We start from the raw sequence: 26,981 nt of genomic DNA on the forward strand, positions 1-26,981 counted from the left end.
GTGATCATGAGTGAGACCGGAAGCGAGCTGCAATTCTCCCTTGATTACTAGTCAGCATGTTGAGAGACTCGTGTCTATTACTATTCCTACAGTACTCGTGTTTCCTACTGTGTATCACGTACGGAATAAAAGCTCATGATGTCACTTGGTACATTGGAGACGGAGCAAATTCCTCATCGGATGTCAGCGTTTGTGGTAGGACTCCTCAGCTACCGTGCGTCAGTCTCTCTGTCGTATTGAGCAACAGCGATCTATTTGAAATCAACGGAACGGCGTGTTTCCGTTCTACAATCTCAGACAACAGGACTTCAACTACGGTAGTGTTCTTGGGCGGTACACATGTGGTGCCAACAATTTGTCTGTTCAACTGGACAAATGTTATTGCCAGAGGCGATGGTGACGTTACAATTTATAGTGAGAATTTTGGAGATTATGGACTATTCAGTTTTGCTAATAGCAGTAATATTACTATCACCAATCTGAATTTTGTAGTGAACATTTCATTAAGCTTAAGGGCAGCTTTATTGTTCTATAACAGCAGTGATATAACAGTGGGGAATTGTTCATTTAGTTCTGAAGCGGCTAGATCTGAAGGAATCCATATAGAAAATCCATTTGGTGACTGTTTAATTCAAGGATGTAGTTTTAAGGGTAACGTAGTCAAAGAGATACCAGAGGGGTCCTTGGGTATTCATATTTTTTATGATGAAGGCTTGTCTACTGTGAGGATCAGGGATTGTAATTTTTCAGATTTTTTCATCTCACAGTCAACAAATGAAGGAAACCTGAAGAATAGTAGGAGTATAGGTCAAGGTTTACGACTGTGGTTTAAAGACTACACATTTGGACACTTTGTTGAAGTATCAGGGTGTCGTTTTACTGACAACTTTGCTTATTCAGGTAGCACATTCTTGATACTGTTTGACACTGGAACACAGTTAAATAATGTGGTCATTGACAGGTGTAAGTTCCTAGGAAACCGCAATCTCTATGGTGGAGGTATAGCTGGTTATTACTGGGCCGACTCCAGCAACAACAGCATCAGGGTCAACAACTCAATTTTCCGTGACAATATTGCTGACTTAGAAGGAGGTGGATTGTTTGCTGCTTTTGTCACTGAACATGTTTCCAATGTCTTAGTGATAGGAAGTTGTGTATTTGAAAACAATACAGCCAATGAGGGGGCAGCTATACAATTATTTAATTCTCCTGGATGGTTTCTAAGTTCTATTGAAGTTAGAGATGAACTGGTTAACGTGAAGATACAGAACTGCTCATTCATGAACAATACAGCTTATGGATCTTCTGTGTTGAGTAGTGCATATGCATCAGAAGGTGTGATCAATGCTCTGCGGATCAGATTGTTTCTTGGTGAAACTAAGTATGTAGTGTAGTGAGCATTTTGTATGTGGGTTTGTATTGTGGGTGATCATTTCTTGTGCTCGGCGATATACCGGTAATACCATTTATCATGATAAATTAACAATAACTGGTTATCTTATACTTGACAGCCCTTGATAACTGGGTATAATACCAGTATATCTGAATGCCAGTGTAGGATCACTGCCTCTGGTGTTTAATTACCAAATTTGTTGATGGTTTAGCAGACATACCCTAACAAAAACTTGAGGTTGTCACATTACAACACATGCCTACTTTTAATGAAATATATTTTTGGGATGCATACCACTTCATACTAGGGCCAAGAAATGATGCAATAGTTACAGTAACATGCTAACTATGTACAGTGATATTTTCCTCTTACTAAAACTGTGTTATTCAAATTTCAATGCTGTTGAGCACTAGTAGTCATTTCTTCACACTTATAGTTAGGTAGTTGCTAGGCAATGATGTGAATAAAAAAATTAGAGATAGCTGAATTCTTAAATGCCACAAAAGTTACGCCAACCCAATTAAAACTTCTAGCTGAGGTTAGTTGTCTTTCACTGTCTATGTGAATAGTGAGTTTGAGATAAGCTAGAGTTGGATGTGACCTCCAATCCTGGACTCACCATAACTCATACAATGAACGTGTTTGGTAGTGTCATAAAAATAGCATTAAATTTCTTGGATACTACTGGCCCATGTGGTATTCAATACAGCATGCTATCCCATTATATGAACTCTCCACTATTGGACATCACATGTGTGCTTCTTTGAGTGTACATGTTGTGTTTTTCACATCAATTTTATTCACACTGATTGTTCCCTCAGCCTATTCAATAACAGCATTGGTAGTGCTGTACTATTGAGAGCTTCACTGGCCATCATCTCAGACTTCATCATGTTTCAGAACAACAGAGCTAACCAAGGAGCAGCACTGAAGATTGTTGATGGAAGTAGTGTAAGCAGTTTGGGTAGCTCTTACCCTTTTTAATATTATCTTTGAGATACATAGTCATGTATGTATGGGAAGCACTGTACAATAGACAATGGTTATCATAGTAGTGTGATCATGAGCACATATATTATAGGCTATTTACTAAGATAGTCACATTTCAGCCCTTAGTGTGGAGAGGATACCTACATAGTATCATGGTATTGTATGACTTCTTCGGATTCCTGTTGATGTACAGTAGTCTATGTGTAACATTTCCCCCTGTGGTATATATGTGATTCTACAATTTGCTTACATTTCTGACCTGTGAATAAATATCAAACCTATTTGTAGTGTGCTGTGATGTACTGTAATAGTCTGGTGACAGCCGCATTCAGTACCTGTGCCAGCCTTACGAAAAACTGGTGCGTCCAATCAGATCGCTTAGTGACCAATTAACAACATTCTATGACGTTATTCCCGATTTTCCCACTGATTATGGCGAGCTTCTTATGTCTTTTCCACAACCAGCACAAATGTAAGGGTTTGTAGAGAAATAGACGTCATTCAAGTGCAAGTACAGTAGCTGTCGCGCTCTGTTACCGGAAATTGTCCACGTGTTTCGCACGTATTTTCAAATTTAATTGCATTCCATCTGCATAGGTACTGAATGCGGCTGTCACCAGACCCTCGCGCTATGCGTGCGGGTCGGCTACGCCAGACTAGTACTGTAACCCCTCAGTGTAGTATTCACACATTAACACGTGCTATGCACAAATGTGTTTGCCTATTGAAGTACTAATAAGAGCCTAAAGTTGTAACTAATGTGGGATTCTTCTTTGACCTGTATGACATGATTTGTATGAACATACACAGGTTGATGCTACAGAAGTTATTGAGGCTCATTTCATTAAGAACGTAGCTGACTACAGTGGTGGAGCAATATATGTTGATGAGGAGAGCTCCTCGTTGTCTGCTAATGAGTACTCTCATTTGTTTGCTCAGAAAATGCCTGGAAACTGCTTCATGTTGTTTGGTAATGAAAACTCTCCTACTTCAGTAAGTTAACAAGTATGATGACATAAATTACACTGCTGTTTTGTGGGAGGAATTCTCAGGAGTTAGACTGAGAAAAAATCTTTGTTGAAACATACATGAGCACATATGTATAACAACAAACATTTGCAAAACTATAATTACGGTGATCACTTATTGTTAAAAATGCAGTTGGTGAGATTGTAAGTGTTATCACTGATAAATTGGTGATACACTGTTGCACACATGTTGTAAGCTGACAGAAGTATGGAGCACGCATGCTGCACAATCCTTCTTGTGCTGAAATTTTGTATTGTGAATTTAGTTACGATCAGTCACTGCATGGCATCAATAGGCTGGCTACCTGCCCGGCTGCTTTAACGCTGGGTCTGACCACATGTGTAATGGATCTATCCAATTAGTTCTGTTGCAGCCCAGTTTCTTCATGAGCCACACCCACTTATCACGATCATCTGTAGGCCATGCCATTTATCAATGGGTATGTATGAATCCATGTCTGTTGCTGTCTGCAAGCTTACATAGATCAGCCCGCCTACTAATCATATACGAGTTAGTTTAGTTTTACAGCAGGTCAGATTCTGTTGTGAGCCACACCTACTTGCATACATGGAGCCATGCTAGTTTATCAGTAAGGAGTGTTAAAGGTTGCAAGTATACCAATATACTGTGTGATAGTTAAACGATGCCATTTTGATTGAGTTCTTTGATGTATACAGAATAATGCACGATTTTACTTTGAACACAACTCTGCCGGTGGACAAGGTCAAACTATGGACATATTCACACTCAGACAGTGTAAGGTCGCAAACTTCTTACCAGCTAGTGTGGCACGACTTGCTCCAGTTCAGATGGAGGACAACTTCACTGTAGTGCATAACACAGAGGATGACCATCAGAGTACTGTGACTGGACCTAATTATTTGTTTTTCTATGGAGCATCCACAAAGTGTTATAAACAAGTTGCTGATACTGTTTATTTGCTACCAAACTGTTCTCGTGATTTACTGAATGAAACGTGAGTACTATATACATTGTTGTACACCCATACACCCTACTCACGTGCACGCACGCACGCACGCACACACACACACTCTCTAATTCAGATATCATATCATTTGTTTATGTTTAGGTTTCGTAATCACCCAGACCTACAATGTGGCTATGAGGAGATCCTGTCAGAGTTAAAGTTAAAAGCTGGGTTTGGACTAGTTCTAAACCCAACAGTAGACAAGCTACTAGCACCATGGGCCAGCCTGGATGGGTCATGGGAACAACCACCCGGTCCAGCACGACTGAGAAAGTGTGAAGAGGTTAATCCTGGTAACCTGATGTTATCCCCTGCTCCTGGTGAGCAGTTTGACCTCACCATACAAGTAGCTGATCAAATATTGAACTACATCAGTACTAACCTCTATGTGCAGGTGTGTGTGTGAGTGTGTGCGTGTGCGCGCGCATGTGTGTGTGCAGTGCCTGAATGTTGAATGCATTGCAGATGCAAATATGTTTTTTAATCACAAGAAATATCTGAGATGGGTTTTGCTCTGCCTAAATGGTGTGGCCTGATATTGGGAAATATGTGCACCAAAACAAAACAATTTTTTTTTTAGAATTTGCGCAGTGTAGTTTTACAGAGTGCACAGCTCAATAATTATAGTCGTAATACAAAGTGTACGAAACAGTGATTTTTCTCCAAGAAATCCAGGGGCTCTTACAAAATGGTAAATATTTAGTGAACCTCATTGTTTGATGGGTTTGTAGTCAAGTATTGAGACTCATGTGGTAGTAATAAACGATAATAGCAAGTGGCATGCAGTGCTCCTCTGACTTCAAATATGAAGAAGTCAAAACTTTCTGTAAGGGTATGCCTGAAGTGTAGATATGTATGCCTGAGTGTGCTTGATTTTTTCACTGTGAAACGGTGAATTCATCAAGGTGCAGTGCTTTCTCTGTACTCCCCTATGTGTACAAAGAACAACAAGGAAATGGTGATGGTAAACTCAATGTCTGGTAAATATATGCCCATAACTCATATGCCTTTTACTAAAAAACAATTAAAGATTTTCTTACCTTCTGTGAACAGACAAATATGATGGTGTATTTAATTTTTTTTAAATTGGATGTTTGAAAGACCAAAGTGTGCACATGTGTTTACCCGGTTTATTTTAATGTTTCTATAGCACAAGTTTTCACTCAGCCAGTCACATACTATACAACAGTATATTATATGGTTCAAATGTTGTACTGTTACAGGTAGCAGGAGATGTTGAGGGTGATACTCCTGGTGTTCTCCTTCAACTCAATGGTATACAATACCCATATACTGGAAGGTGAGGAGATGTACGTATGTGAGGTGAAATTGAAAGTGTGTGAGTCATTTTGTCGTGCTGCAAAGGCCAAATAAAAATTGTGTTTATAAGCAAAACAAATACCATATTTAACCAGTTAATAGCCACAGCTCATATAATAGCCACCCCCCTGGGATAGTAGTCGTTCAATTATTGTCATAAGAGCTGCCCTTGATACTGATGCAAGTGTTGATAACACACATTTAAAAGGGCAAAGGAGTCCAGGAAATATGTAGCAAAAATGAATGATAGTACTGAAAGAAAGTCAATCACTCATGAATCCGTATAAATTTCATATGCTGCTGCCACATACACCCGTAGTAGCTACCCTCGGATAGTAGTCACCTTCGTATAGTAGCTGCATGGTATTCCTTGCTGAAGGTTATAATAGTCACGGCTATTAACCAGTCAAATACGTCATTTGAAAGAGAGCTCAATATTACCGTGCACAAGTTTTCAGCTTCAATAACTTTTTGAGAACCTCTACATGAAACTGTTCAGATATTTGTATCGGATTGTCTACCAGTTGTTACATCAGTATTATTTCTTAGGGTATACTTCACTCCCAATCGTGCTCTACGTGGTCTAACATTGGTTGGATTGCCGGGTACAGCAGGAGAATTGATAGTTGTAACTGACTCACAAATTACTGGACAAGAACTGGTGTTGTCCATTCCATTCAAATTATCAAATTGTCCAGTTGGGTACTGCCCACCTCGTGTGTTCAGTAGAGCTGAAGTGAGTTCTACAACAGTAAACCATACTTGTGTACCTATTTACCATGTGTAAACCGTACTGTACATGTACATATGCATGCGTCCCAGTAAAGTCAGTTTGTTGTTATTTATTTTTGGTAAAGTATCTGACATTTTAGAAAACTGATAAATGCTTTTCAGAGCTTTATTGCTACCTTGTGTTGAGTCCTTACATATTTGTCTATTGGTACTTAAGGATTTATGCTTGAAGTATGTCTGTATGTGTGTATGTATGTGTATCTAACTACTAATTTCTATGTTTAATGCGAATGTGGCTTTGCAGGTTAACATTTTACTTCAGGAAAACTATAGCTTCACACAGAGAATACCTATCCCTGATTTTCTTTCCTGTGACTGTATTGCTGATGGTTCTTGTGGCTACCGTAATCTTGACTATGACACTGCCTCTCGTGTAGACTGTATACTTGGCTACACCATACAGTTTGGAGGGATATACTGGGCTGGGATGGTACCACCAACTAGTGGAGAACGTAATACACTAACGTCCCTCAGTTCTCCTTGTAACACTACACAACCAACTAATCCTTTTACTAGTAATATAACTCAGTGGGTAGCCTGGACATTAGCTCACAATTCTAACAGGACTAGACAGTTTAGTAGCCCAGAGTTACTGGTATCAGAGATGGGGGAAGCAGTTGCTGGTAATCCTATTGATGTAGCACCATATCTTGGCTTCATTGTTCCTGGTGGAGGTGCTGACGTCATGTGTTTTAATGGTTACGATATTTCCTACTTGATTGAGTTTGAAGACAAAGGAGAATTCTTTTATGATTTGTGTGTTGGAGGTTTCTGCAAGGCTGGTGTGAGAGATGACTGGATACTGACCAATGTTAGTTATCCTTGTAATGATAATCGTGAGGGGATCTTCTGTGGCCAATGTAAGTCGGGATATGCTGTGAAACCTCTGACATGGGTAAGTGATTGTATATGTCAGTCTTAAGATGAGAATCCACCGTAATGTAGTTATTGGTGTTAAGCACTAAAGTACATTATGGTTACAACCAAAGCCCCAGTTGTTCAAGCAAAACCTGTGTGTGTGTTGTGTTGTGTGTGTGTGTAGAATGCCATGCATTGATGTACATCTGTATTGAAAGCACATGTGTTTTCTTCCAGTCTTGTTCAGACTGCAGTGGAGCCAATCCAGCTTGGGTGATACTACTGACATTGATCTTTGGATTGTTGTTGGTGGTGATGGTGGTGTTGTTGAACTTGGGAGCATCTGCACCTCTTGACTCACTTCTGTTCTTCTTACAAGTAAGTGCAGTATGGTGGAAACATGTATACATGATTCAGACCTCTAGTGTTATCCAAACACCTAGACCATCCTATCGTAAAATGCAATTAGAGTGTTTCTGCATGATTTTCCTATTAGATAACAAACTCCCTCTTATGATACACTGTCTGTGTGTGTATTGGACTAGCCTAGAATGATATAGTGACTGTTTTATTAGAGTATTTGCAGCTTGAAAATCTTTTTCATTGTACAGTAGGACTTCCATTATCCGAACACCTGTGTGCCAGTTCAGTCATTAAAGTGTTCAGATAAGTGAATCTGTTCAGATAAATGAAGGCCATTAATTTATATAGGGAGTTCTGTTCAACTACTCTAATAAAACGTTCACCTTATGACGAAATACTCTAATAGAGCAGTCACTTATACTGTTCGGATAATCGAGGTTCTACTGTACCTTCATAGATTGATGTGATTTGCTAGTTTTTATATTTTGTAAAGTTTTGTTACAGTGTATACTCTATTAGAGTATTTGTATCTTATCTCTCATAGGCAACATTGATACTCCTGAACACAAGAGCTGATTATGAGAATGTCCAGTACCTCTCAGTATTCACTTTAGATTACTCCTTCAATCTCTGCCTCACATCAGACTTTGATGGATTCGACAGAATTTTCTTCAAGTTTGCAACTCCATTTTATGTCTTGTTACTACTAAGCACAATCATACTACTAAGTTCTGTAAAGCCATTCTCTAAATATTTTGGGCGGCATTCATATTTACAAGGAATTTGGTTGATAATTCTAATTAGCTATGTGGATATTGCTGAAGCAACGTTGGAGCTACTTCACTGCAGAAGTATTGGAGTACAGAATAAACGTCTTGCCCTCTACGATGACTCTAACGTACCTTGTTATGAAGGAAAACATTTGCCAGCTGCAATCTTTGCTATTATATTTTCAGCCTTAGTAATAGCACCATTTCCGATCTATGTTCTATTGCTTACTCGCTGGTCTAAGGTTAAACCCATCACAGATGTATATACTAGTGTGTACAAGGACAAGAAGCGTTGGTGGGTAGGGATTGATCTTGGTAGAAGATTGGCAATAGTCCTTCTTGCTGTATTTAATGCTGATTTTATTTACCGGCATTTGGCCATTACAATTCTAGCTGGAGTCCTGGTTATTATTGATGGTATCACTTGGCCTTATCCTGAGCTAATGGACAACTATGTTGAATTTAGTTGTACATCGGCTTTCTTCCTCCTCTGTATTATCACCTATCCCGTGCTCAACCGAACTCTTGATCCACACTTCATTATAAGTTGGTGCATTATTGCAGTGGCTATGTTTTGTGCAACATGTCGGCTGGTCTACTTGCATCGTTCAAAAGCCTCAACACTTGTTGAAAAGACTTGTGGCCATCGTTTGAGGAACAAGTACTTTGACTCTGTCAAATTCATGGTTACTTCATGGATGTCTACTTCACAAAATGAAAAGAATGCTAGTATAAATAGTTTAGAACTAGTTGAGAGCATCCCAACAGCACCCAGATATGACCAGTTTAGAGAGCCACTGCTAGAGGATAGTTTTGTACAAGTTACAGCCATCGTACGGAATAGTAACAGCAGTAACAATAACAGTAATGCTACATCATCCAGTTTCAGAGTACCATTGACCAATTGATTGAATTAACTACTTATGGAATTAAAACGATTCTTTTGTGTTCAAATAATAGCATTTTTATAATATATTAATTTTTATAGCATTTTAATGCATATGTTGGTTGAGTTTTTGAATCAAAAAATAAATAAAAATATAAACTATGTTATTAAACACGGCTCATGTATTTGATTGTGGTAAAGGGGATTGGGTGATAAGTACTGTCTAATAATTCCTTGCATTTTCTAGAATCTTTATCATCTCCTCATATAGCCAAAAGCTCAGTGCAGTCACAAGGGTTGCCTATAGTGATACAGATGATACTGAACTTGTAGGTGAAACCTGTCTATTCTGGGCACCTTTTAGCCAGAATTTCTGATCTACTGATATGGTTAATTTGTATGTAAATTAATGAACTATTTGAGGATTTTTGAATGGCTATGATGTGAATTTTCTACACAGTGAACTGATAGACAGGTTTCACTGTATTCATACAGGTGTACCTTCATCACAGAGACACTGGCTCCTTTATAAAATGCTTTCAGTCCTTCCTCTTTGTAGACAACATGAAAACAGTGTATCATTCCTGAGTACACTTGTGTTCTACCAAATGGTTTCCGTGCTTCATGAAATCCGATCACCTGCAAACATAGCAGTGTTATGCATGACTTGTCTCCATTCCAATGATTATTTTCTATGGTGGTGTCAGCTGTATACATGCAACTCCAACTTTATAATTTCCTTGTATTTCTGGAAACTTAATGAGGTTGCTATCTACCCGTGGAGGAGCTCCTAACTAGTTTTAAACCTGTGGTCTAGCTTGTGTTTACTATATTCACCACACAAAATTGGCGAAGCCAACAACAGAACAGGGTTAGATTCTGAACAAAACAGGCATCACTGGCTTTGATGTACTGATATCATGATATGGTACTGACCTTGGCACTGACACTATCAACTCAAAGGGTAATTAAATCTCAGTACTAGCAGCCACAGTTTGCTACTATCTTTCACTCTTTCTATATTTGCTTTATTAAAATGTTTCTATGCAATTTAGAGCCTCTCAGATGATGTGGGATCCACAATCAATAAGCCTTATCCCAAATGAATTAATGGATTGCAAATGAACGCTCTATTTGGAGAACTCCAACATATTCAAGTGTGAGTTCTAATAAGGCTTAATAAGAAAAACTGATTGACTATTTAATTCTGAGATACCGACCTAAACACTGGGTTAGAATTTTCCAAGTTGAGCACAAATTCTATTGTTTCTTTGTTCTAAAACCATACCTGGTAGTTTCGCCTTGATATCTTCTTTGTTAGTCACTGTACCAATCTTTCAAATCTTGATCGCCATTGAACAGTACATTAAAATATAAGAGTCCTCCAAATAGAAACTCATGTGACATTACATGTATTTGGAACAAGGCTTACGACCTCAACCTGTGGCCTCGGTAATGAATTTGTGGCTAGTCTCACCTCCAGTCTCTAGAGACCTTGTCAGCTCATTATCTAAGGTTGCTACACAAGTCTTACACACACCATCAGGGTGGTACTATGCTTCACACATTCACCAGCCTACAACATTGTGCAAGCTAAATCAGAGCATGTAAGGCCAGTGCATTGAGGCAATAGATTTGACTGCTGTTTTTCAAAGACTTAATAGTTGCCTCAATAGATATTTAAAACTTCTATTCTTACCCCACAGCTTCTTACCTGTAGTCTCTTCTTCACCATATCAAATGGCAATAAAAATGTCTTGCCAAATAATCCTGCCAACATGCCACACACAAATGGAGCAGTTGAGTTCTTCTTACTCTGGAAGGATATAAGTAATTGTAAATATGTAATACATTGTAATGGCTGAATCATACAGTATGATAGTACTGTATAGTAAGGGACAACAAAGGTGTGGGCAAGGCCCATGTAAAACATCATCCAAAAACCAGCCTCACAACAATGAGGCAGTATTGGTTAGGTAAAATTAAACCCAAACAATCCTTCAGATTGACCCGAAATGTTTTCAACAAGTTGCTATGGAATTTTTTTTTTAAATTATTAAACAGAATTTTCTACTGACTGACTGCCTGCCTGATGCCTTCAGACAAGCATAACTCAATAACGGCTAAGGCTACGGGCTTGATTTTTTCACTGTTCAACATCGCTTCAGCAGGACACGTGCCTTTTGGCATACCACAGTACGTACAATGCATTCTTCATGGACTTATGTACCAGTGTCCTCCTTTGTGTCGATTTGGCGGTAGCATGTGATGGCTTCCCTACATAACAGAAATCATCCATATTTTTCATAGTGGCTACTTTTAATGGCAGAAGTGCTTTTCGAACAGTTCTTCGATTTGTAATGCTGTGTAATGGGTTGAACATAGCTGACAATGAAGCGTAATGGATACTTCACTTTTCAAATGATAATTGGTAGCTGGGGCGCGCAGTGCCATTTCTTTAGTTTGATGCAGTATGCGTGGGTTCACCAGTCATAATTTTACACAAAAAGTTAACAAATAAGTACACATTTTTTTTTTACAATTTTCAACTAGAGTAGGGACCACAGTACATCAAAAAGTACTGAAACAAGCTGGAGTAGTGCATACTAAATCACAGTAAAACAATAATAAGTGTTATATCCCTACTGTGCTCAAGATACCACAAGGAAGATACCACAAGGAAGATACCACAAGGAAGATACCACAAGGAAGATACCACAAGGAAGATACCACAAGGAAGATACCACAAGGAAGATACCACAAGGAAGAGCACAGTAGGGATATAACACTTCTTATTGTTTTACTATGACTTAATATCGTGCACTACTCCAGCTTGTTTCAGTGCATTTTATTGATGTGCTATGGTCCCTACTCTAGTTGAAAATTCCAATTTTTTTTTGTGTACTTGTAAATACCAGCAATTACATAACGAATTATTTAATTTGTATACTTGTATGTATGTTGTGATCTGTGCACTATACTCTATTAGAGGTCTGCACAGTAATACCAATAAAAAGACATATAACCACAGAAGCATGATCACTCCTGATATAACACATACCAGCTTATACAATACAATGCACACCTGGTATAGTTTTGTTAAAAGCTCTCTAGCAGCTACGTATACATATAGAAAGTGAAAATCTCTATAAAGGCTAACTTTAAATTCCACAAGTGTCCCACTTGTCTAAAACAGCCCCAAAGGTGACCAGCTTAGACAGATTGTACTGTATTATTAAGCAATCTGATTATCCAATCAATTAACAGAGAATTACTAAACAGTAATGAAACACTGAAATAAACACCACAAATTGGTAACTTACTGTGGACAGGTTCTTCCACACAGTCATTAATGTAGTATAGATACCAAACTGTATACCAGCATAGAGAGCATTCTGGGTCAGTGTGGGTACTAGACCTGTTGAACAACAAATCATCCAATATGGTACATACACCTGTAGTACATGTAGTGTGGTACCTTTGTAGAAGGTGGATATCCCAGACTCCCGGTACATCAACTTGACAGCATGAGTGATACTCCTGTATACCTGTATGGTGAAGGTATGTACCACAGAGTGCAAAAACTTTGTGTGCAATATAATTTGTGACTGCTCTATTAGAGAACATGTTGTTGGCACAAATTGACCTACACACTATATTCATATACACACATTGCTCCCGACACATTCTGAGCTAACAAGCTCTATGTACATAGGAACATTGTGTACCTTTGGTTCCCCTTGTCCTATTAGTCTGGTCCTCAGCACATCAAATGGATAACACACACAAGTAGCACCACCAGCAGCCAGACTACCACAATATGTGTTTAAAGCTGTTAGGGAAATAACAATACTAGTACATAGCAGCTAGTGCAGTGCAATGGCTACAGTTAATATTAACATGTACAAGTGCAGTATTTTGCATGTCAATTGTCAGTCGTACAAAAATTCTGAATAGGACTAGCAACCAATGATAGGCGGCCAGACATTTTCAAATTGTGTCGAAGTATCTGATTGGCTGTTTTTCACGTGATATCACCAGTGAAATAAATTGTAACTGACAACCGTCTTGCAATCTACTGTACACATTAAACTTTACCACTACAGTACAACCAGTACAACCTGACAAAAATACTGGATTATCAGGTAGGGAAGGGTATAGTCCAACTGCAATACTTCTTGTTGATTCAAATGCTGCAAACTGCAATATACATACATACACATTACATAATTACCAATTTCTAAATTCCTGTTTATGATACTACTGTAATTACGCCCTTAAGTAGTGAATTCCTACATGTGTGGACTACATGGATCATGTACAGTTCCATAACCATGTACTTTAATTACATCATAAGACATACGTCATGGATAGCACTGACAATTTAAAGTCAATACACATAATATACATAGCGTGAACAATAAGTGGTCAACCTATGTACGCACTGTACTTACGCATGCACACAAAACTTTTCTGATCATAAGTCAAAAAGTGTACAAATAACAAACAATATCAACAAACTCATTACCTGTATGGCTCCATATAGTACTGACAGTGTCTGAGCTGGAATGTGACCCTTCCTATTAACAACAAATACATCATTTATACATCATTCACAGCACACAGGGTATAGCCAGTTGTTGTTGAGGGGGAAACTTTTCCTAAATGACTACACAATCTTGACAAATTTCAAGGGTGAAAATTTCACGAATCACTGGTGCCAACAGACTATATTAGCTAATTAGCAAGCGGTCCACATGCAAAATTCTTAAAAGAATTATAAAAAGCTCAATGGTATCAATACATTCCCTGTAAGGCCAGATTCTCATTTGAAACATTCCTAAGCTGATGTAGGCAGGCAGTCGTTATTCATTATGGCTAGTGGCTAAGCAAAACACTAATATTTGAAAATCCATGCGGTGGAAATAAAAGAAAATTTTGTGGCACTCCCATCAAAGCCAGATAGAAAACATGGTTTGCCATAATTCACTTGTATGTACATGTATTGTACATCATTTCATTCATGTGTGCACCAGTACATGACTTTTGTGCAAACAATACTAAAATATGTACACAGGCTAGTACATGCATTTCAAACATTCATACAAACCAAAATGCTGTGATTCTTTCTTCTACAAGAATGGTTTTCACTGCTTGCCAGACTCCTTTGTATTTCGACTGAGAAACGTTCTACAGAAAACATTCAATACCTCGTTCGATACATGCAGTCACAACACGTTTTTATTGATTCAAAATAAAGCAGACTTTTAACTTTCTATTATCAGCTGTACCTTAATAGGTTCTAGTTGTAATTGGAATCTTATCTTGAGAACGTCAACAGGGGATAGTATGGCTCTAGTGAGACTACCCGATACTCCGCCAGCAATGAACGCGTTAGACAAGCCAGCTCCTTGTTTCAGCTCCATATTAAACTAACACTTAATCCTACCATACCGATAATAAATTCACCGTATTACGAAACACAAGTTTGCATTAAAAAGAGTTAGTTGCGCGTTTATAAGAATTGTGCGTTAAATACAATTAAGATGAGTACTACACAGTGGAAGGAAGATCTCCTTGCTCAACTAAAGGCGAGAAATGAGCGAGAATATTACCCGTATCGTGACCTGATCATCGCCTGTAAGTTTGCGTGTTGTGTCTTGGATGCTTATGATCACGTGCTCGTGGCTCTAATGATTTTATCAACAGACCAAAAGATCTTATCACAAGTAGACAGCTTGAGGAGACAAAACCTCAGTCTGGAGTACCGCAATAATCAACTACAGGAGGTATTATGGTGTAACATGAGCTGCTTATATAATACATTATTACATTAACCTTTAAACCCACAAAGAACTTTGGGAAATACATGTTTAGCATGGGCACGCATGGTGACACTAGGTGGGGTAACTTAATTCTTATAGCCTATAACTATAAATTGATTAAAAATCTGTTTACTGTGCTACTTGGAGAAGGTTAAACGAACACTGTAACTGCATGCGCAGTGGCTTGTTATGAAGCAATGAGCAACAGCGAGTTGATTTAAAATTCTAGCCGCGTGAATGGGTTTACTCACATGAGTCGTGTAGAAAATTTAACGGTAAATCGAATGGAACATGTTGCAAAGTGATAGGAGCAACCACCATTGAGTTATGTACATTTTACAAGTATAATTTTAATCCTTGTTACATCACGAGTAGAAGGACGTAAATTGTGTAGCCATAGGACAGACACTTTGAAAGTTACAGCGCTTTGTGCAAGGCACACGTTTAAATCTAGTTTTCTGGATTATGCGGGTTTAAAGGTTAATTTCCAAATGGTTCAGATCACAAAGTGATTGCATACTATTTGGAATTATAATTTATGAAGAAGGTGAAGTCGTGGTGTTTAGCCTAGTTCTCTATGTACACAGCCAGTTAGTCGCTCTAAAGTTTTAGAAGGATGTGTGGCACATGTAGCCTTATGCATGTGCACTACACGACACTATAAAGAGTGCCACGTGTTTGCCACCTCAGTGCAAATGATGTGTGGGCTGCCAAGTTGGAACAGGGTGGGTGGGGCCATTGATATGCTCGACTTCACCTTCTTCATATAGTCCCAAATAGCTTGCATTCAGTTTCCATTTGGAAATTTATATTTCAGGAGGCTCAGTCTCACATATCAATTGTGTTGTTTGTAGCTTCATATAAGGCACTGTGACTCCCAATCTCAGTACTACTGAAACATTAGTACTACTGTGAAGTCGAGCATGCATTTTATCACTAGCTACTGACCTATTATTAATTAGTTATTCACGGTCACTGCCACAGGTTTGGGACTGTGACAACACTGCATGTCCATACCCAGGGTCATAGATAGAACGGTGATAGAATTTTTGGAAAACAGATTCAGAACTCCAACCTTCTTCCTTCAATGTGTCAACTGTGGTAATCCTTATTCCTGCAGTTGCTGAAGCTGAGGCTCCACATACTGAGTGTGCAGAGAAGATACATCAATTCCTACACCTTTCAACACTTCACGTAGCCATCTTGCCATTGTGCAAGAGGTCACCGGGTGGTGAGACTTGACTACAGAAAGAAAGAGCTTACCAATTAAGGCCTGACTTCCCAGACCTAAACTCCTCTGTCATACTGAAGAGTCCTAACAGGGCACAATTCACTGTTATGAGGAAATGCAGGAAAGAAGAATTCCACCAACTGTTTGCTTTGTCTTGATTGTTTTGTCAAAGCTGCAGGAAAAAAGACTACTCCTTCTGGCTTATACTGTCTCCTGTCTATGTGAATTGAAGCTAAATCAGCTGAACGTGATGGCCTTCAGCGACATTACTAACTTGTATGTCAACAACTTCAAAAGTAGATTATAGTAGATGGCCCTAAGCCTTCTATATACTGAAGAGCTACCTGAACATCCCAGGTAGCTGTGTAGCGAGGCAATGGCGGCCTGGCATGAAACGCCCCTTTTAGCAATTTTGCCACCATAGGATGCTTTCCAACCTCCATGCCATCCACCTTATCATGTACTGATGAAACTGCTGGCTGAAAGCTGTTAAGGGACCTAGATTGATAGCTGTCCACGTGCAGGGCTGTCAAAAAGTTTGGACACAGGACCTAAAATGGGATCACAGCCCCTTTTATCACCCCAGCTTACCCACTTCCTGAAGTGAGAGTCGTATGACTTTGAAGTAGAGGTGTACTGATATAAGAAAACCAAACTGATATGATACCAATCTGATATACTGATATAACTAAGTGTAGCCATTTATATTTGAGGAACCACATATGCCATGTTTTAACTACTGAAGACAGTCTTAGCTATGCTTGGTTACCCATGGTGGTGTGGCTTCTATTGACAGCTCAGACTATAAGGCACCCACAAATATTTTAATACATGCCCCTGCCAAGATTAGCGCATTTTAATGGCTTGTAGAGATGGCTGGCACTTTTATGCTGTGTTCTTGGTTGCTGTTTCCCCATGCTCACCACTATGAGTGTTTGTTGTATGATTGGTAAGCTTTGTGACAACAAAACAGTAATTATCCATGCACTTAGATGGCTTCGCGCAATGTACTGCTTTTAGACAAGGAACTGTTTCTCATCCTTGTTAGCTAAATAATAGGGTTTATAATGTGGCTTGATCATTGGACAATGTCCTCAAGATAGTTCAGTTGTATATTGGTGTATCGATTTTTTTAGCAGCAATATCGGCTCTCACCAATATAGTAGAAATTTCTATATCGGCCACCGATACGATGTGTATTGGTACACCTCTACTTTGAAGACTTTGATTGCCATGAGGCCAGCATCTATTACTTGAGAATTTATTTCTGAGATAGGCCACACTGCTAAATGTGGCATCCCTGACATGAGATCCGACATTCGCTGAAGTAGTGCTGGGGTGGTGGGCAGGAGAACTGGAATGTCCACCAGCATTCTCAGGAGTTGTGGTACCAGGGTTGTGCTTCCCATACTGGAGCTACCAATCCCACCTAAGCTTGCTGTTTTGCACACAAGTCAGACTGGAAGCTTTGCCCGAAGGTATTTGAATCATTTGAATCAAGTATGGAGACCTCTGGAGATCGACCTATTTGCCACATCAACTCCCTCGATTCTTCATTTGGAAGCCAGATCCATTAGCAGAGGCGACAGATGCCTTTTATTGGGCTGGTCAATAGGGAAAGGCTTTGCCAATCCCCCCTGGTGCCTAATAGGGAGAGTACTGGCACATGTTCTGTGGAAAGCGATTCCTCATCTGCTATGCAGTTGGTCTCTCCTGAAATGTGCTGGGCTGTCAGGAGAATATTCCTGGTCAGAACCCAGAGCCATAGCGATTTTGCTAGAGCTGTCAGTGAGGGGATACCGTTCCTCCCTGATTGTTGATGTAGCCCACTGCCATTTGGTTGTCCAGTTCTGGCAGCACTGAAATGCCCTGGCGATCCTTGAGGAATTTCTGAACCACCAGTGTGGGCCGTCTTCAACTCCAAACAGTTGATGTGCATCTCTTTCTCTTGCTGGGACCACAGACCCCCCATCCTTACGCCCTGAGTGGTTGCCCCCCAGCCCAACTGAGATACATCCAACAGGATCATGATTTGCTTTGTGTGTTGGAGCAGTGCCCGGCCATTCCAGGATGTCAAATGTGCCTGCCACCAGGCCAGTTCCTCCTGTGCTGGATGATGTGGTCATCATCGCATCGTGTTTCTGTACACTTTTCCAGTTGAGGGTTCTGAGCAGGTCTCCCTGCAGGTGCCGATAAAACAGCAGTGCTGGAAAAATTGCTTGAGAGGTTGCACTCAGCTTGCCCAGAAATTGAGACACAGTACAAGCCTGTACTTGATACGTCTGTTAAAGTCTCATTGCTTCCGCCCGAATGTGCCTGATGTTTTCCCCTGGCAGACTGATCTGCATGGTTGTTCTGTCTAGCATTAGTTTGGGGTGATGATGGACTTCTCTAAATTCAACGCTCTCTAGGATGAATTGGAGAACCTCCACACGCTTGTTCAGTTGTGTGGGACTGTCTGCTATCAGGAGCATGTCATCTATATCAATTATGGAGTAGAAGCCCCCTCTTCCTGCAGAGGTACTGGAATCACTGCACCCTTGTCTAACAGGGCCTGTACCTCTTCGTACAGCTGGAATTACTGCTCTAGGGAGCTACTAGTAGGGAGGTGCGAGTCTCACCACTTGATGTGGGTAGCCTGTTAATGTTGGGAAGCCCTTCACTGTCTCCCAGACCCATTGTTCCTTTGTTTTATAACTTTCCAGTTGTCCTGGAAAAGCTGTAACGTTCCTGCCACCCTTGTTGAGGACTCCAACCCAGGTAGCAAAGCCCGACTCAATAATTCCTACAAACGCACAATTGACATCTCTTTTTACACTTAAATGAATACAGTGAAACCTCGTTAATAGGGCCACCTATGGGACCCATGTTAAGTGGCCCTATTACTGAGGTGGCCCTATTACTGAAAACCTCATTAATACAGCCATAAAATAAAGTGGCCTTATTATTGAGGTTTTCAACAAACCAGCATCTGCCTAGTTGCTGTAAAAGCAATTTACAATTGATCTAAACACACTATGTAGAGTTTATCACAAGAACATACACAGCACAAGCATTTCTTGAGACATAATGGTTGGAAAGCATGAAGTATACTGCCAGAATAATAGGTACTACAGCTTTCAGCAGTTAAATTATGCACTTATAAGAGCAGCAACTTTTGCAATGATACCTTGGTTACCTCTTTACTGAGAGAACATTGTATTAGTTTTACCAGTTTGGTCCTGTAGTATGTGACCACTGGCCTTAATAATGAGGTGGCCCTATTAATGAAAATTAAATAAATGTAACATATAGTGCTGAGCGATAATATCGATAGTTCGATACTCGCGATCAAAAATCATTATCGCGATATGATAATTACAGCTTACTATTGTGATATTGCTGTAAGATTACTAGAAACATTGTTACCAAGCTTATTTAACTGTTTTGTAACTCTTTAGGCTTGCTTATTCGCAAAATGTTTGGTTGCAAGGCTATAACAAGCTGTATATTTATCGGCCGTCCACGCAATTAGTCGATCACTTCGCGAAGGGTCTAGAATTCCACTAAAAATGCTGCTTGAAAAGCTGGCTTAGCTGTTTTATAACTACTTAGCTTGCTTTATCATGGACAAGTTTGGCTGCAAGACTGTAACAAAAATTGTAGATATATCGGCTGCCCACTTAATTAATTACAATTAATTACCTAATTGATGCACTTACAAGAAAACCAAGCAAATAGTAATCAATGATGGTGTTAATTATGCTTAACATGCATTGAATACTTGGAACTTAACTGAAGATCATTCAATGTGTAATTATCGTGATATTATCGTATCGTGAATAATACTTCAATATCTATCGTGATAGTGAATTTTCTACTATCGCTCAGCACTAGTAATATAATGGAAAATATGTTTGGATTTGCTGGACCTGGCCACTATAATGAGGTGGCCTCATTACTAAGGTGGCCACTAAGTGAGGTTTCACTGTACAAGGAGTATCTATTGGAATTAATTGTCAATTCGTTGGCTTCATCTTCAGCCTTAAAAGCCGTGCCCCCCTCTGCCATTGTAAGGAGAGTGTCTCTTATGTGATGCGTAGTTGTGCTGTGTCACTTAAGGAGAGGCTTTGGAATAACCCTGACTTTTCAGAGTTTTTGCGTTTTTGAGTTCTCTCACTTGTGTGAGGTGTAGGAGGGCCTTCCCTTGGAATTCTGCTCCAAACAGGTTAGGAGCTTCAGCCTGGTAGTCTTTGAAACTGAGATCCTTGTCATACTCTTCCACCACTTTCAGCTGTCTGAGAGTTGATAGTTGGCTTGAGACATTTCCCAATGGAAAAAGGGCTGCTTTAACATGCTCCTCTACATCATTGATGGACAACTGTTGGCCTGTGTTAATGGTGTCTATGGTTTCCATCAGGGATCCAGGAAAAAAGGCTTGGCCTCGTGTCAACTGCTGATCGAAGAACTTCACGTCCTTGGAACATTCTGCTTCCCACACTTTATCCAGCCTTTGAGTCAGGCTGAGGGGAAGATCAGGAACAGTGAACTGGTTTCTTAGCTGCTTCTTCTCTGGATTAGTCAATGTCTTGAATGCCCCTTTCAAGAACTCCTCTGTTGGGGCCAACACAGTGACGAGGCGAACTCTGTCATGATCACTTGTTACATTAGTAGCGGCAGATAGGTTTTGGTTAGTGGGCTGGTCTTCTGAGTCCTCCATCATCTGCTCCCAGCTGAAATCCTCTGTCTTGCTGGGGTTGCTCTGCTGCTGTTCACACACTGTCATGTTGGTTCTGCCAACCAGTGTTCCATTGTAGTGACACTAGTCCATTGTAATGACACTAGTCCATTGTCTTGCTCGGCTCTCTGTACTGCCTTGGAGACTCGTTGGTATGGTCTGAGAGTGTTTTATCATTCTCCGCATATCAACATCAGCCCGTACCAAGTTAACCTGCTGCTGCAGTTGTAGAACCACTTCGTAGACCTTAGCTTCCGACATTACAATGATGAAATCACCTTGAAATGAATAACAAATGAAAAGGAACTAACACTAGCATGAGCTATTCAAAAGGCTGAAGTGGCAAGCACATGGCACTCTTTATAGTGTGGTTTAGTGTACATGTATATGGCTGCACGTAATACGCATGCTTCTAAAGCTTTAGAGCGACTAACTAGCTGTGTATAAACACCATTGATATGTGAGACTGAGCCTTCTGAAATATAATAATAACACATCTTTATATGTGTTGCACTGTGTTCTTTTTGCACTCAACAGTTCACAGTTTCTTTTTTTTTTTCTACATAGGAGATTGATCAGTCCTGGGCTCAAAGGTAAGACCACTTCATGTAAATTCTGTTTCCTGTGCTACTTGCATGTGGACTGCCGCCATTTTCACTAGATTGGCAGCTTTTTAAACAATTATTTCCTGGTCACAGCCATAGCAAAGTACATGGAAGCATACTCATGCTTATGTCTTCTTTTTAATGTACGGGAATTATACAAAGGTGAATTTGCTGACTTGATAGCACACTCATGACACATCAATTTGACTGACTGTACAGCATGCTAGAATTAAAAAATGGAGAAATACAGAATATTGGAATATTTTAGTACTAGTAAACAGATGCGGTTGGTGGATGGGAACAGAGAATATATTTGGAGTGGCCTAAAGTGTCACATATGTACGTAGTTGCCTATAGTTGCCTATAGTTGCCTATAGTTGCCTACGTTGCCTATAGTTGCCTATAGTTGCCTCTAGTTGCCTACGTAGTGTCACATATGAACCGCTTTAATTGAACTGAACACTTTAGCTTATATCCACAGCTTGACAATTTGTTTTTTTTATTTATAGCTATTATATCTGTTTCAGTAGGGCTGAAGAGTAGCTGAAACACATTAGATACTAAACCTTACAATTTACGATTGTTTACTATGCTGTTTTTGTTTTAGTGCTGAAAGTGGAGTGACAGCTTCCAGTGGAGATCTGGCTAAGGCCAACAAGAAGATTAAGGATTTGGAGCATAGACTTGCTGACAAAGAGAGCAAAGTTATGGAGATCACAACTGAATTGATGGATAGTGTGAAGAAGAACCGAGATGTGAGTACTGTATTTCCTCGTATAAAAGCCGCATTTGATTAAACCCCTGGTGGTTTCCAGCACCATAAACGTCTGGTCTCAAAATGATCAAAAGGCCCAGGCTATTACTTGAATCTACTGTTAATGGCTTTAATTGTTTCCCTTGTTGCTGCTGCTTCTTCATACTTGAGTTTAGAGTCTTCTGAGGGATGAAGGTCCAACACAAGTAATCACGTGAGTAGTCCGGACGAGTCCGAGTGCATGCAGATAAGTATGATACAACTATTTTCGAATCATTTTAAGCCTTGACTACACTTGTTTATATAGTTAACACACTGTATCACTGTTTTCTATGCTTACCATTACAGTAATCCCGTTCTACCATCAGCTGAATTCGATTAAACGCCAGATGTCGGTCGGACCAATCCAAAATAAAAATACTATTTGTTTACAGGCCGGGTCAAAAATGCTGGGAAGGAAATAAAAGCCCGGGCTTTTATACCAGAAAATATGGTACCCAGTAGTAACTTCTGTGACTCTAGTAGTGGGAGAGTGCAGTGTGTGTGTGTGTGTGTGTGTGTGTGTGTGTGTGTGTGTGTGTGTGTGTGTGTGTGTGTGTGTGTGTGTGTGTGTGTGTGTGTGTGTGTGTGTGTGTGTGTGTGTGTGTGTGTGTGTGTGTGTGTGTGTGTGTGTGTGTGTGTGTGTGTGTGTGTGTGTGTGTGTGTGTGTGTGTGTGTGTGTGTGTGTGTGTGTGTGTGTGTGTGTGTGTGTGTGTGTGTGTGTGTGTGTGTGTGTGTGTGTGTGTGTGTGTGTGTGTGTGTGTGTGTGTGTGTGTGTGTGTGTGTGTGTGTGTGTGTGTGTGTGTGTGTGTGTGTGTGTGTGTGTGTGTGTGTGTGTGTGTGTGTGTGTGTGTGTGTGTGTGTGTGTGTGTGTGTGTGTGTGTGTGTGTGTGTGTGTGTGTGTGTGTGTGTGTGTGTGTGTGTGTGTGTGTGTGTGTGTGTGTGTGTGTGTGTGTGTGTGTGTGTGTGTGTGTGTGTGTGTGTGTGTGTGTGTGTGTGTGTGTGTGTGTGTGTGTGTGTGTGTGTGTGTGTGTGTGTGTGTGTGTGTGTGTGTGTGTGTGTGTGTGTGTGTGTGTGTGTGTGTGTGTGTGTGTGTGTGTGTGTGTGTGTGTGTGTGTGTGTGTGTGTGTGTGTGTGTGTGTGTGTGTGTGTGTGTGTGTGTGTGTGTGTGTGTGTGTGTGTGTGTGTGTGTGTGTGTGTGTGTGTGTGTGTGTGTGTGTGTGTGTGTGTGTGTGTGTGTGTGTGTGTGTGTGTGTGTGTGTGTGTGTGTGTGTGTGTGTGTGTGTGTGTGTGTGTGTGTGTGTGTGTGTGTGTGTGTGTGTGTGTGTGTGTGTGTGTGTGTGTGTGTGTGTGTGTGTGTGTGTGTGTGTGTGTGTGTGTGTGTGTGTGTGTGTACTACTTATTTTGTGTATGCACCATATATGGGTGTATATACTCACGTACATGCAGGCGGCGTACATATATTTATTATACAGTATGGTAGTATGCTGGTAGCGTGTAATGGCTTCTTTTTGTTGACTGTCGTTTTTATATTGGAAACCATTCATAATCTCATATTGAGTGGATTGATTGCAGAGGTATTCCTTATACTGTTCTTCATTTGTAACACTGTGTGCTGTGTGTAGTATGTGATTGTAGTGCAACGTTTAATTTTTACTTCATGTTTTTGTTAATGGTATACCGTACACTTGTGTACACAAACTACACATGTATAGTATAATACATTTTGTGTCTTTTATTAGGCAATGGAAAAGATTAATGAACTCACTAAAGAAACACATGCTTCAGATGATAAATACAAAGCAGCTAACTCACAGTGAGTGTCTGTGATTCATACACACTTGCAATGCACTTACATAATAACTTGCGTGCATGCATGAAGAGTTGGTTAATCCAACACATAATATTTACTGCATGGGCCCCTGGTTTTTAGTGGTAGCACAGCATCTATGATATTGAATTGTGATATTCCTTAAGGGTGATTGAAGTACAAGGCAATGTGGATCTGTTGAAGGCACAAAACAGATCTTTACAGGATTCAGTGAAAGAAGTTGAACGGAAGCACCAGGTGAATATGTGTGTATATATACGTATGTATGAATGAGGTTGTTTTCTATGATACGTCTGTACTTCATGTTTGACATGACACTCTCTGCTGTAGTTACTGAAGGATGAGCATGCTGCACTTCAGATAACTTGTAATAGTATTGAACTGAAACTGAGACAAAGTCAAAAGGAGGGAGATCAAATGGTCAGTATATAATATCAATCTCTTTTCTCATTATTTGTGCACTAGAGTTAAATAAAAATAATTCACCTGCAACCGAATTTCAAGTCAAAAACTCTTTCCAATCTGCAGTGTTGGGACAATTACTTTTTAAAAGTAACTCGTTACATATTACTTCCAACTGAACTGTTTAGTTACAGACATATTACCCGTGTAATAAAGTAAGAATATTACATAATACATTACTTTGTGTCCACAGCCTTAAGCTGTCACGTGTGAAACTACCACCTTATCATGTGACATGATTGCATTGTTGGACAATGTGCAAATCTTGGTTATAAGTAAGAAGCTGGTGAATAAGCTTCATTCAGTAGGCTTCGTTACTTCGTTGTGGCTAGGCGTTACTTAGTGGATTACTAACGAGATTAGTAACTTCGTTACTTATATAACATTACGTATATTGCAGTAAATGATTCATTACTTAGGTAATGCGGTACATTTTAGAGTAAAGTAACTTGAGTTATATTAGAGCATATTTCGTTATATTACTACAAAAGTAATAATTATTATGTAACGCATTACTTATACCCCCAACACTGCCAATCTGTGTTACTATAGAGGGAAACTTTGGCTGGGATGAGCTTTGGTGAACAGCCAGCTAAATTGCATTTGGCAAAATAAACTTTTGGTGAATTCAAGCTCAGTCTTTAGCTATAAAGATGCTAATCTCAGGCGCTACAAGTACTGTAGCTGTAGTTTATGAATCATTGAAATTTTGTGTAAGACGTACTTTGCAAATCTGATTAAACATTCTAAAGTTTGTAATGGTATCCTAGCTGCCTGAATTTGTTGAGTATGTGAACAGTGTGGTTAAAAATTTAATATGTAGTGTAAATATTTAGTACAGAAATTATAATTTGTAATATATTACAGAGGAAAATTATTATGGAGATGAAAACTAAACAGGCAGATGAAATCAACCTGAAGAACGAAGCTGTCAGAAAGTAAGCTAGCCAGCTACGTAACACATGTACACTGTACTAGTACAGTTAAAAATTATTAATTTAAAATGAAGTAGGGGTTGAAATGAAATTGACATTGAAATGCCAAAGTAGGGATTTTACCACATTGCTACAATGCCAAGTCATGACAATTTATCTGAGACTTACATACATGTATGTGTATCAAACAGTACAGTAGTACTGTTTAGTAGGTGCTCCCTATGGTGATGGTCACCATTGAAAATGTCTCGTCTGAAACCATAATAGAAATATATACAAAAATTACCTTTATGGAATAGCAACATCAAATATACGGCGTTAAAAACAAGAAATGTTTACAGGCAGCTGAATACTGATTTTAAGAAAAATTGCCACCAAAACTTGAATTTTGGTCTGCCAACCAGTCTGACCAGTTACAAGGCTAGAGGCCAAACAAGGCCGCCATTTTACAGTATACCACAACAGATTCATGGGTGGGATGTGCCCTTTGCAGTTCCAGCAAACGACTGCCTTCTGTGCTTCACCGTTCCTTTTATCTTCCATTAAATGTTTGTCATCTTCTTCATGCCAGTTAGGAAACCATGTGCATACCAAGGCATTGATTTTTCATATCGACACTTTCCTTGAAGTAGTGTATTTAGATGCCATGAAACTATCCGTGATGCTTAGTATCCCCGGGTAGCAGCTGAGCTGAACTTATAAAACAATTACAATTGCCCTTTAAGCAACACAAACACATGCATCTCTTATAATCAGTGCTGATGCCATGTCCCTCAATGATAACAAGGTATTGTACCACGCCCCCTAATGCGTACCTGAGTAGCAAAATCAAGATACTCTAATACAGCAGTCACGGCCACACGTGTATTTTATAGCTATGTTCTAACAAAGGTTAATAAACTTTTGCAGTAAAATTTTTAGTTTTAGGGTTTCAGTAATAAAATGTGAGATGATAGTAGCTATGAGGGATTGTCACCTTACAGACTGTATTTGCTGTTTACAATTACTTTGTAGATTTTTAATTAATTTCTTCAACCGTTGTGTGGGTTTTTCTTGGCATACATTGCTCCTTAGCAGTAGTTTTGCAAACTACATGTAAATATGGTGTTGTCCAGGTAACTGTACCAGTACAGTACATTTTACCAGTACACTTTCGAGATAAGCTGGTTAGGTATCACCTCCCAATACATACG

General features: G+C 39.6%; 3 protein-coding genes across 4 annotated transcripts in view; 2 read left to right on the forward strand and 1 right to left on the reverse strand.

Moving 5' to 3' along the window:
* LOC136267099 (uncharacterized) lies at positions 1 to 9,548 on the forward strand. Its single transcript, XM_066062161.1, has 10 exons — positions 1 to 1,381; positions 2,215 to 2,344; positions 3,194 to 3,376; positions 4,090 to 4,388; positions 4,503 to 4,794; positions 5,624 to 5,700; positions 6,270 to 6,456; positions 6,757 to 7,407; positions 7,608 to 7,748; positions 8,278 to 9,548. Exons 1-10 carry the CDS (start codon positions 57 to 59, stop codon positions 9,409 to 9,411), a joined length of 4,419 nt encoding a protein of 1,472 aa, XP_065918233.1. The 5' UTR covers positions 1 to 56; the 3' UTR covers positions 9,412 to 9,548.
* LOC136267103 (mitochondrial thiamine pyrophosphate carrier-like) lies at positions 9,425 to 14,919 on the reverse strand. Its single transcript, XM_066062169.1, has 10 exons — positions 14,681 to 14,919; positions 14,500 to 14,579; positions 13,918 to 13,969; positions 13,511 to 13,589; positions 13,118 to 13,221; positions 12,868 to 12,937; positions 12,713 to 12,807; positions 11,104 to 11,205; positions 9,891 to 10,028; positions 9,425 to 9,690 (listed from the first exon to the last, which is right to left on the reverse strand). Exons 1-10 carry the CDS (start codon positions 14,813 to 14,815, stop codon positions 9,613 to 9,615), a joined length of 933 nt encoding a protein of 310 aa, XP_065918241.1. The 5' UTR covers positions 14,816 to 14,919; the 3' UTR covers positions 9,425 to 9,612.
* The window catches only part of LOC136267102 (autophagy-related protein 16-1-like), a 27,417-nt gene continuing 15,304 nt past the window's right edge, over positions 14,869 to 26,981 (forward strand). The window contains exons 1-8 of one of the 2 annotated variants that reach the window (XM_066062167.1): positions 14,869 to 15,029; positions 15,099 to 15,178; positions 21,730 to 21,755; positions 22,375 to 22,522; positions 24,303 to 24,376; positions 24,538 to 24,628; positions 24,722 to 24,811; positions 25,721 to 25,791. In XM_066062167.1, coding sequence (XP_065918239.1) covers positions 14,936 to 15,029; positions 15,099 to 15,178; positions 21,730 to 21,755; positions 22,375 to 22,522; positions 24,303 to 24,376; positions 24,538 to 24,628; positions 24,722 to 24,811; positions 25,721 to 25,791 — 674 coding nt within the window. In that variant the 5' untranslated portion in view covers positions 14,869 to 14,935. Of the gene's footprint in view, positions 15,030 to 15,098; positions 15,179 to 21,729; positions 21,756 to 22,374; positions 22,523 to 24,302; positions 24,377 to 24,537; positions 24,629 to 24,721; positions 24,812 to 25,720; positions 25,792 to 26,981 lie in introns of those variants that run through there. The other variant, XM_066062168.1, reaches the window with a different exon arrangement.

Source organism: Dysidea avara, chromosome 9, assembly GCF_963678975.1.
Source record: "Dysidea avara chromosome 9, odDysAvar1.4, whole genome shotgun sequence".
Classification (NCBI taxonomy): Eukaryota; Metazoa; Porifera; class Demospongiae; order Dictyoceratida; family Dysideidae; genus Dysidea; species Dysidea avara.